The sequence below is a fragment of the Dendropsophus ebraccatus genome, chromosome 13 (assembly GCF_027789765.1).
Source record: "Dendropsophus ebraccatus isolate aDenEbr1 chromosome 13, aDenEbr1.pat, whole genome shotgun sequence".
Classification (NCBI taxonomy): Eukaryota; Metazoa; Chordata; class Amphibia; order Anura; family Hylidae; genus Dendropsophus; species Dendropsophus ebraccatus.
The window spans coordinates 39,223,449-39,235,832 of record NC_091466.1 but is presented as its reverse complement, the minus strand read 5'-3'; the positions used below and the strand labels follow the sequence as shown (position 1 = coordinate 39,235,832).

Here is a 12,384-nt window from a genome sequence, read left to right as displayed (position 1 = left end):
CCAGACTGCATGAATTGGTTTCATTGTTAGTTTGTATTATTGGTAAAGATCAGCTAGGAATGATAACCTGGTAAGAGCTCCTTGTGGTTCAGTGCACACTATAGTTTTAGCTCGGTGGTGTTGAAATAGACTACAATTCAGCAAATTCTTGCACTTTAATATAGATCTGGGCCTTGGATTTACGAGCGAGTTCTGATATTTCTGATGTATGTTTACAGGCTCCCCTTGCGCAGCCGGAGTCTCCAACTGCATCTGCTGGTGACGATGCCAGGTCTGCAGCAGAATCTGGAGAGTCTGACAAAGAGTCTGTATGCAGCAGCTCAGCAAGCAATGGAGGCAGTAAATCTGGGAAGGAGAAAGAGAAGGACAAGGAGAAGGAGAAGTCTAAAAAAGAGAAGGACAAAGAGAAAGATAAGAAGCGAGCAGACTCTGTGGCCAACAAGCTGGGTAGCTTTGGCAAAAGTTTGGGCAGTAAGCTGAAGAAAAACATGGGGGGCTTAATGCACAGCAAGAGTGGAAAGTCAGGAATAAGCAATGGACAAGGGGACACACTGGAGAAGAAAAAGAAAGGGTCCTTAAAGGGTCGAAAAGGCAGCAAAGAGGATTCCTCACAAGGTGACATCTCTACATCATCTGAGAAGTCCTCTGTCAAGTCGACAACGGACAAGGCCCAGGGTGATCCCTACAAATACAGCCATGATGTCAAACTGAGTCTGAGCATCTTGAGAGCGGCCATGCAAGGGGAGCGCAAGTTTATCTTTGCATGCCTCTTAAAAACCAGTGACCGTCAGCCTTACCAGAAGCAAATGATTCAGAGGTATCTGGCTGATGCCCATGAGAGGTTCATAGCTGAGCAGAAACAGAGAGAGGCAGAAAAAAAGAATCTAATGAACTGTGGCACAGCAAAGAGACTAGAGCAAGATATGGTGCAACCTAAAGCTGACGATCTTCTCCAGCTTCCAACATATTCCCAAGTGACTAATAATTATGGGATGCAGGGTATGGAATATGGTCCTGGCATGAAAGGCGCTCTACCTTCCAGTTATTCTGGGGGTTTTACCATCCCCAGACCTTCGATAGTTAACACTTCAGACAGTTCAAACGCCCACAGCTACCAGGACAGTAGACGGCAGGTAGCAGGTGGTTCTTGCAATAATTTGCCCTCCTATGCCACTCTTCCCCGGCACTGCATGCAGACCCGGCCTCATCCCTATCAGTCCAGCACGCAACACATGGGTAGGCTTTCTCCTTCAGAGTCAGAACTTCCCCCAGTTTATCCCACAGAAGATCAGACTGTTTGCATTGTGCACAGCAATGGCTACCAGGAATACACAGATCCCAGCTCAATCTCTAGAGTATTGTCCTCTGACAGCAGCAAGGTCCGGACACATTATAATGTCCAGCAGACCAAGTGTAAGCAGACGCACTGCAATTTTTACGGACATCCTGAAACAGGCAACTACTGTTCGTGCTGTTACAAAGAGGAACTAAGGCGGAAAGAGAGGGAAAAACAGGCTTTAATACACAGGTTCTGAGGGACGGCAACTATTTTGGATTTAAGAATCCACAAAGTGTTCCAGTAGGAGGCAGCACTGGGGGAGGATGCAATAGGTTTCTACAGACTTTTCCTTTAAGTGTTTTATGGTTTTTTAACTATGAAAATGAGGTGCGTAACAGCTGTACAAATTCTAGATTACTTCTAAAAGCAACCTATTAGCTCCTAGATAAGAAAGGAAATTTTTCAGGAGAAAAAGAAAAAAACTAAAAATAATGCAAATTTGGTAATTTTGTAAGTGATGACAACTTTGCATCCCTAGCACTTTAGGTAATTTCCCCTCCCCCTGTCTTTTTAATAAAACATGACTCCCATTGTTAATTGGTGTGGAAGGAGTTAATCCCTTGTGCCCTGGAAGCGTTGACAGGACTCTACAGTTATTAGGAAATTTTCTTCAGGCAACTGATTTTCTACAGTAAATCAATTCACAGTTACTGCAAACAAATTCTTTAAAGGGGTTATCCAGCGCTACAAAAACATGGCCACTTTTCCCCCTACTGTTGTTTCCAGTTCAGGTGCAGTTTGCAATTAAGCTCCATTTACTTCAATGGAACTGGGTTTTCAAACCACACCCAAACTGGAGACAACAGTAGGGGGAAAGTGGCCATGTTTTTGTAGCGCTTAATAACCCCTTTAATATTAGGATAGGCTGTCCCAATCAGCACATCACTGTAGATTTGGTAGTGGTTGGGCCAGGTACTGCATCTCAGTCCTGTTTAAGTGTTCACACATTGTTCACACATTGAGCTTTAGATGCGTTTTTGTGCCTTTTTTGCCATGGTTTTGCCAAAATTGCAGCAAAAACACCTCAAAAACTTAAATGTGGGAACACACCTTGACACTTGGTATAAATGTGGTACTAAATTGAAAAGCTGCTGTCCGTAGCAATTAATCACAGTATGGCTTAATTTTTATAGTGCTTTTGAAAAATGAAAGATATGCCAATTTTAATAGGTTTTTTATATGTAATATTTGTTTCATTAAAGGGGTTGGCCATTTTATAGTAAAATAGTTCAGTGTGCAGTATTAATAAGTGCCCTTACTGCATTTACTGACAGCAGCTCCCTGTGTACCTCATAGAGCTAAAATCAGACTCCCCTTCTCCAGGCTGTGCTGCACTGCTCTGTGGTGAGTCTGTCCATAAGATGGCCGACATGAAGAAGCATGTGACCGTGCCTCGCCCCCTGTGTCCACCCCTGAGCCTGTATAAGCCTACGAAGGACACTGGGAGCGGGGCATTATCACATGCGCCACTTCCATGTCTGACATTTTATCAACAGAATCACCACAGAGCAGGGTGACAGATCGGAGGAGGGGAGTTTGATTTTAGCTCTGTGGATATCCTCAGATTAACCCTCCAAGCATTACAGAAAAGCTACAATGTTGCAGATGTAGCCAGTCAGATGCCTGTTTACATCAGCCATCTTAGAAGGGAAGGAGGGAGAGCTCACACACAGATTTTTGTGTCTTCAGCAGAAAGCAGCAGCTGAGAACTGAGTGAAGGAGACTGAATAGATAATAACAAGTATGGAATGAATTGTTAGTCTCACCATGGGCAGCAGCATATGAAAAGTTATGTTTGAGTGGAATACCCCTTTAAGGGCCCATTCATACGTACAGGATCTGCAGCAGATTTGAATCTGCAGATAGTGATGTAGCTAAATGGTTGAACACAGTATTAAATCTTCTGCAGATCCTGTACATGTGAGTGTACCCTAAAGGTAAATGTTCACTAGAGGGATTTGCTGCAGATTTTTTGTGTGAACACTCAGCAGCAAATTACAGTACCAGATGTGCAGAAGTGATTTTTGATATCTCATACCTCACCTGGAATTTTTCCTGACTAAAATTGCGGTGCAGATTTTAAATTTGCAGCATGTCAATTTATGTTAAAAGTTTTTTTGCGGATTGCCCCATTGGGAGCAAATGGGAGAGTAAAATTTGCTGCAAATCCACAACAAAATCTGAACCATTTACTCTAAAAGGATTGTCTCTTGTAGGGGGGAGCCCTCTGCTTAGTACCCAGAACAGAGATCCTGTTCCGTACATCTGAGTAGTTGTCAACCATGCAAAATTACATTTCCCCCACAGTGCCCAATACCTGTCTGGCTTTGGTATTCAGTGGGGAACTGTGTACCTGAAGGGTTCTGGGAGTGACAACCATGATAATCCATGTGAGAGGTTGCCGATACTGAGGTGGCCCCTTTAACTGAGGCCTGTAAGAATTGACACTTTGTGGAAGTTTCTTCTACCCCCATATCCATAGTCATTGAGTTGTCAGGCCTCCCCCCCCCCCCCCTTTTATCAAGCTGCTAACTATATTACAGTCAGCCCTGCAATTTCCACACTACCTCTTTCATGGCAGATTAAAGGGGTTATCAGCCCTACAAAAACGTGGCCACTATCTTCCAGAGACAGCACCACTCTTGTCTCCATTTCAGATGTGATTTGCAATTAAGCTCCATTCACTTCAATGGAACTGAGTTACAAAACCCCACCAAAATTGGGGACGAGAGTGGTGCTGTCTCTGGAAGAAAGTGCTTTTGTAGGGCTGGATAACCCCTTTTAAAAAGAAATATATTCTATTAAAGATCGGAATAGTGTTCTATATATAAATCTCTATGCCTAACTGCTCTGTTCTGTAGAGCTGTAATTGTTCTAACTCACCTTGGGGGAGGGAAAAGAGATGGAAAATATATATTTTTTTATATTTTAAAGTTTTAAGATTAGCCTTTGGGAGAATGATGAGAATAATTTTTGAGGTCTTCATCTTTGTGTGTTATCAACTTTTGATTTCATTTGGGTTCAGACATCACTTACATCTTTTGATCCTTGTATTTGTTTGTTTGTTTTTTAAACAGATCAGCCATTGAAAACACTATGTTTATATGACTACGGCCTAATTGGATATTTTATGCAATGCTTTGAATGTTTGTTTTTTGCTGAATTTACTTTTTTTTTTTTAAGTTTGTAATGTTAAGAGGCACTTTCTCAAGTATGTACATTTACTGATTCTGACTAACAGCAAGGTTATTTTGTATACCTGGAAAGTAATGCTTTACCTGTATGAGTTACTTCACATAGTGGGGGCAGCCATTCTGTAGCATACATCAAGATTTATTAATAAAATTTTTTTCTTAAATTATTTTCTAAATATTACCTATTTTTTTTGTGTCTACCACATATGACTATGTATGCCAGCCTACATCTCTGCAGCTACTGCATGATGGGAGTTGTAGTTCTGCAATGCTGCCAGTAGGGGGAATGCTGTACTAATATTTTTATTCTAATAAGAATGTAATTCATATTTTATAGGACCTAGGGATAGCATCTGTATACAAAATGGCTACCTCCAGCAATGTTCAGGCTGTGGATTAAATTCACAGTAGTTTTTTTTTTTACATTGTATCCAGCTATGTACTAATGCTTTAGATGACATTTTTAGTTAATTTTTTAATGCAATGATGCATTTTGAATGTTGAAATATGCAAAATTTTCCAGTGTAAGTGTACAGATTGTGAGTGTTTTGCAGGAATACAGAGATGATGACACTGGCTTCTATTTGCACATTCTCCTGATTGATATATATATATATATATATATATATATATATATATCAATCAATTAGTCTTGTCCTTCTGAACTGACAACACAATCAGCAAACAAAAGCGCCCATAATGCGGTGAAACTTAGCAGTATTTGCACAAACCTTTCTAACTGTAGAGCACAATGTGGCAGCGTGCAGTTGTCATGACGACTTGTATTGTAACAGTGTGTTTGACCCTTCCCTCCCCTTTTTCCCTTTTCTTAACAAAAGCTTTAATAACAAACTCTTGTGTTGGTAGCGACAGCGTCACTTACAATGGATTGCAATAAAAGAATCATTAAACTAAGGTTTTGCCATTTTGCTAAATTTCATTTTTTTTTGTTAGACTCTTGTCTGCTGCCCCCAGTGGGTGGAGGCAAACATTACATGGAAATTTGGTCATTAGTTAAAGTGCCTTCAATAAACTATATTACGCAGTAGACAATTCTGGTTCCATGTCACCTTCATTCATGGTTTGCCTTGTGTGTTTGTCTTCCTCTATGGTGTTTGATCTATGGAGCTTCTGTGATGTACTCATGCAGTTTACTGAGCAAGTGGGTTTACCATCCTACAAGTGACCATCTTAAATTGCTTTCATCTGATGGCCTCAGGTAGCATTTTTAGATTGTGCTCCCACATTCTGTTTTGTTTCTTTGTTTACATAATAAGTACATAAGGGTCCTTTTACACGTACACATAAATTTCTGAAAGTGATAATGTCACCCCCTTTCTGTATGAGACCTTCTCTACACAACTATAAAGGCTAAATTCTTGAGTTTTCATACCTTTTTATAGTAGATTTCTTTGTGCTTTGTTCAGCGAAAGAGGCTTTTTATTGGTCGTAGATTGCCCCACCTAGATGGGGCTTTACAACTGCAGCGACACTTTGCCCCACCCACATCGGTGCCGTGGGCCCATCCTCTCCAAAACACTATCTTTGTCTAGGCCCTGCCCCCTGGTGGTCATTGGAGTGTGGCATAGACCTCTAGGCCAGCCCATTCCCATGGCCGCTGAAGGGGGGCCTAGACGTCTATGGTGTCACGGAGGGGCCTAGACGTCGATGTGGGCAAGGTGAAGTGGCTCTGTGGCCGTAAAGCCCCGCCCAGGTTTGACAATCCACCATCCGCAATCCGATTTTAAAAGCATTTTTCCCTGGACCAAGCACCAAGAAATCTATAGTGATGAGCGAGCATTCGAGAAAATGGCATCATCCTTTTCCTGTAAGTTTTGGCGCAATTTCTCAGCCAATCAACATGCAGGAGACTCTTTGGTACATCATGCGATGACGTGGGACCCATACATGTCAATAGCAGCGATTTGTTGGCCAGATCAGATGACCCGGGCATATAAAAATCTGGGTCGGCAGTGCTTGCCTCACATGCATACTGGATTAGCATAGGGACAGAGCTGCTGATTGTCAGGGAGAGTGTTAGGGAGGGAATTAGCGTTCCAGTAGGCAGGGAATACTAGAGAGAGAACCCAACAGCCCATGTAAGGGCTTAAAATCTTTTTTTTTTTTTTTTGGAGTACTCCTGACTGCTGGCTGGGACTTGCAGTGCAGCTACCATGATCTTAGCTGCACACTGTGGGGATCGACTGCTGCCAGAAACAGTGTTAGGAAGGGACTTAGCGTTTCTGTAGGCAGGCATACTAGAGAGAACCCAACAGCCCATGTAAGGGCTTAAAATCAGTGCAGTGCAACTAACAAGATCTTAGCTGCACACTGCGGTGATCGACTGCTGGCAGAAAGGGGACAGCAGGTGGTGCATACAGACCCCAAAGAAGTCCCCAGTACATTTTTTTTGTGGCTGGTGCTGCTGCTGTTGTACATTGTATTGTTGGCATTTGTAGTACAGCTGCATAGAACCTCACTGCTTATTGTCCTGTGTAAGTGATGCTTTACACCATAAAGCACCACTTACACACAGACTATACGACAACCTCCAAAAACTGGTGTGACCAGTATCTTTTGTCATCTGCAACCAGTCTGCAGGGCTGCTTCCTTTTTAAGTGCAGCCATATCTAACCTCACTGCTCATTGTCCTGTCTAAGAGGTGGCATACACCTAAAGCACCACTTACACACAGAATCTATACTAATACCTCCAAAAGTAGTCTCAGTAATATGCGGTTCATGGTTCAGTCTCAGTAATATATTTTCTTGGCTTGTTGTAATCTGTAGTGAAGCTATCTCAGTCTTGACTGTGCAGTGTCCATAAAATTGTGAACCCAAGGGGTAAGGGTCGAGGGTGTGGGGCTCCAAGCGATGCAGTGGGCAGGGTAACACAGCACACCTTGAGGAGAGAGCAGTGGCACACCGCAGACATTCACTCCCTTGCTTATTCTCGCAGCAGTGAGAACAAGTGATGACATGGATAGCGGATAATGTGTCCAGTAACTTATCCACCACCCAGGGTACCTATGCTCAATTCTTAGCTGATGAGCGTGTATGGCCTGAAGAGGAGGAATTGGTGGAGGAGGAAATTGAGAGTCAGCCTATTGAGGAGAGGGAGTTCTTGCATAGTGGGACCCTGGCGCACATGGCTGACTTCATGTTAGGCTGTCTTTCCCGTGACCCTCGGGTTTTTTTTTTTTTTTTTTTCTACAACACCGATTACTGGCTGTTCACCCACCTGGATCCTTGGTACAAGCAGAACTTTTCCACTCTCATTCCTGCCGAGGAACGAAGTATGAGAGTGAATCAATATCAACAGGCCCTGGTGCAGAAGCTGAAAAGCTGCCTTCTCCAACTTGTTTACTGAGTTCTCACCGCAATGCTGTGTCGGGCCTAATTTTTGGGAGGTTGAACGCCTGCGTCATCTACCTTGTTCACTGAGTTCTCACCGCCATGCTGTCAGGCATAATTTTTGGGAGGTTCCACGCCTGCCTCATCTAAAGGCCGGTAAAGGCCACTTTATGGGCTGTTTTAAAGGCCACTTTATGGGCTGTTTTTTAATTTTTGATTTCAAATCAAATTGACTTCAATTCAAATGCTATTTTGCAGGGCTGTCAGGTCATCTATTGTATCTCCAAGATACACGCCACAGCTAAAAGGAACAGAGTGAAAATGGTGGATCCTAATTTAGGATCCTTGTGTTGTCCATTTCGAACCATACCAATTGATGGATGACTTGCGGGTGTCCTCTGCAGTCCTTTCATTTTGTCGCTGTTTTAAAGGCAGTAGTCAGCAGCTCGGTAAAGGCCACTATGGCCTGTATTTTTTTAATCTTTAATTTCAATTTTCAAATCAAATCGACTTCAATTCAAATGCTATTTTGCAGGGCTGTCAGGTCATCTATTGTATCTCTAAGGTACATGCCACAGCTATTTTTATTGGATGATTGTACTGTCCATTTCATATTGCGTTATTGCTGGATACAAACTTTAACCCCTTAACGACATTGGGCGTATATTTACGCCCTCATGCCGGTAAGGACGTTCAGAGCGGGGCCGCGCGGCGGTCCCGGGTGCCGCTTGTAGCCCGGGACCGTAGGTATTAGCGGGCACAGTCCGATCGCCGTGCCCGCTAATGCAGTAATCAGATGCAGCTGTCAAACATGACAGCTGCATCCAATTACCGGATTCAGCTGTTCCCTGGGGTCTAGTGGCGGAGATCACTCCCCCGGGATGTTATCCCGGAGGAGCGATCTCAGTTTCTGAAGCCGGCGGGGACCGCTCCAAGATGGCGCCGTCCCCGGCTCGGCACTCGTTTACTTCCGGCTGCAGCAGCCGGAAGTAAACGAGTGCCTATCTCATGGATCTCTGCAGCATATCTATGCTGCAGAGATCTCTATGAGAGATCAAAGCACTTCTAATACTAGAAGTCCCCTAGGGGGGCTTCTAGTATAAGTGTTAAAGTAAAAAAAAAAAGTGTTGTTAATAGCAAAAAGGCCCCTCCCCTAATAAAAGTCTGAATCACCCCCCTTTTCCCATTTTATAAATAAAAGTAAATAAATAAACAAACATGTTTGCTATCGCCGCGTGCGTAATCGCCCGAACTATTAATTAATCACATTCCTGATCTCGCACGGTAAATGGCGTCAGCGCAAAAAAATCCCAAAATGCAAAATTGCGCATTTTTGGTCACATCAAATCCAGAAAAATTGTAATAAAAAGCGATCAAAAAGTCATATATGCGCAATCAAGGTACCGATAGAAAGAACACATCATGGCGCAAAAAATGACACCTCACACAGCCCCATAGACCAAAGGATAAAAGCGCTATAAGCCTGGGAATGGAGCGATTTTAAGTGACGTATATTTGTTGACAATGGTTTAAATTTTTTACAGGCCATCAGATACAATATAAGTTATACATGTTACATATCGTTTTAATCGTAACGACTTGAGGAACATATATAACAAGTCAGTTTTGCCCCAGGGCGAATGGCGTAAAAACACATTTCCCCCAAATAAACAAAATGCTTTTTTTTTTTCAATTTCACCACACTTTGATTTTTTTTCTGGTTTAGCAGTGTACTTTATGCAAAAATTCAGCCTGTCATTGCAAAGTACAATTAGTGACGCAAAAAATAAGGGCTCATGTGGGTTTCTAGGTGGAAAAATGCAAGTGCTATGGCCTTTTAAGCACAAGGAGGAAAAAACTAAAACGCAAAAATCAAAATTGGCTCTGTCCTTAAGGGGACAAACTCAAAATCAAATTATAATTCAAATTTAAAAAAGAAAAAAAGAAAATAAAAATAATTTTAAATTTGGCAGTTATAACAGAAGAGGTGGGGAGAAGTGGTGAGTAAAATTACCCCAAATGCTAAAGTAGTCAGGGGGTGTCATGCCTCAGCCCTGGTCAGTCTAGTAAATTAAAAAGACAAGTTATTAAGGGGGGAGGAGGGGAGCAGTCAGCTTGTCAGGCACTGGCAGGGGAACACTTTCCAAGGCCTTTGACCTTCAGGCCTTTGGCCTTGGTCGCATGTGCCTTGCCCATCTTGGTCTGTGTCAGCACTATTGTCTTGAGGTTGACCACCAGGCTGTTGCCCAAAATTTGGCGTAATGGTGTGATTAGGCAGCCTCAGAGGCATCCGTGCATGCTGCCTCTGCTGTTTCCTGTCCATTTCTGTGGTGGTTCCATCATTTTCTGAGGTTGACAGGTTGTCACACAACCTTCCCTGGGCCAAGCTTGGGTCCCCTGCAAAAATGCTCGAATCTCCCATTGACTTCAATGGGGATCGTTACTCGAAACGAGCAAGCGAGCATCGGGAAATATTCGACTCGAATATCAAGCACCTGAGCATTTTAGTACTCGCTCTTCACTAGTAATAAAGTAAGGTATGAAAACTGCAGAATTTAGGCTTTACAGCTTTGTATAAAAGTCCTTTTACAGAAAAGGGAACAAGTGATTTTTTTTTTTTTCATTTAAACGATAGGCGTTTCGATGAGAAGATATATATTGTGAACAATGGGTGTTTGCACTGAAAGACTTGATAATAAATAACAATGATTTTGAGGTCAGCTCAAGATGTGATCAACAACATATGATCAAATTTTTGTTTGATCATTTACACCATAAGATTATCGCCTAAATGTGAACCATTCAGTGATTTTTTTAATTTATTTTTTTTTTACATGATAAATGGCCCATGGAAAATTCCCCTAAGGGTGTGTGCACACAGTGAGTTTTGCTGCGAAACACACAGTGTGAAATCTGCTATCTGCTGCGATAGGCATTGTTCACACAACGTATGTTTAGCCTAAATCACGGCTGTTGTTGCAATTTGCAACAACGGCTGTGATTTATGCTAAACATACATTTTATTTGAATGAATGTAATCCTGGCTGGAGCGTACACACACACAGTATACGCTATGGCCCGGATTCCATCCGGCCGCACAAAAAATTGACATGTCCATTTTCTGCGGCCACTATTCATTGAATAGCAGCTGCACAGACATGTCACTTCACACAATGGAGCGTGCTGCTTTGCCCACATCCAAATTCACCAGAAATGAAGATCAAACGGTCGGTACTGCAGTATCGGCCAGGATAGTCTTCAGTAACACTGGCCATTCTGTGACCCGGCCATGTTACAGAACGGTCGGTGTTATACGCAGTGGGAACATGGCCATACTCTGTAACATTGCTGTATGGATTTTCATTCTGCTAGAATGAAGTGAAAGGCATGTTTAATTGGCACCTGGTAACTGCCAATGCTTACCTCCCCGTGCTCCTACTTCAGTCTCCAGGTCCCTGATCACTGATGGCCCGCTAAGTCAATCAATGAGCTGTCCTGCCACAGTCAGTGATTAGCTGAGCAGCCGTCATTGAGCAGGTACCCAAAGACTAAAGCAGGAGCACGGGCAGGTAAGCGTTAACTGTTTATTTAGCTGCAACTAATTAGTTAAATATAGCTTTCACTATGTTCTTGCAGCGGAATGAAAATCCACTGCATGAATGCAAGGCCATAGACTGTAATTCTACTGAGTCTCACAGAAGATTTTCTGTGACACCCGCAGCGTGAAATTTGCTGTGAAATCGCTATCTGTGAACGCATCGGTTGATTATGTGGGCTCTACAATTTCATCTAAATTGAAAGTTAACCTTTGCCATATGATTAGCATTACCAGGCTTCATCAGACTGTTTAGTACTGGAAAAACACCTGCAATTACACATGGTAATGCTGATCACAAATGCCTTTGGATAATATTGTAGAACCCCCATAATCGTGCTAATCATGTAAACAACAATAAAGCAAAACTGTGAGGCTGTTTCCACATTTGCATTCTTCTCCAATAGCTGTGCGATGTTGCCAAGAAATATGGGCATGATTTTCACAATTTTGAACACAAATGTAAGAACACAGCCTCACATAGAAGTTTGACAGTTTTTATAGCATTGACAGGGATTTACGAAGCATAATGTGCTAAAAAGTGGAATGCAAGACAGGTTTTGAAGAAAAAAATCGGAATTGTGTAAAAGGAATATGAAAACACCACATTGATCAATGTTGTGTTGTAATTAATGCCAGTCACTTTGGTGGCACAAGGAATCTAAGATGTCCAGCAGATGGCAACAAATTTAGTCATTGTATGCATGTATTCGGATAAGCTTGGCAATGTTCCTGCTTGCCAAATTAAAATAGCTTCAAGAGTCTTGATTGGTCTTCGTAATGCTGGTCTGTGTAATGCTGGGTTTACACGGAACGATTATCGTGCAAATTTGCACAATAACGATCGAATTCGAACGATAATCGTACGTGTAAACGCAGCGAACGATCGAACGACGAGCGAGA

General features: G+C 42.5%; 1 protein-coding gene across 1 annotated transcript in view; it reads left to right on the top strand.

Moving 5' to 3' along the window:
• Positions 1 to 2,066, top strand: part of OTUD7B (OTU deubiquitinase 7B) — an 86,804-nt gene extending 84,738 nt beyond the window's left edge. The window contains exon 11 of the mRNA XM_069951342.1: positions 219 to 2,066. Coding sequence (XP_069807443.1) covers positions 219 to 1,535 — 1,317 coding nt within the window. The 3' untranslated portion in view covers positions 1,536 to 2,066. The remainder of the gene's footprint in view (positions 1 to 218) is intronic.
• Positions 2,067 to 12,384: the final 10,318 nt, after the last annotated feature.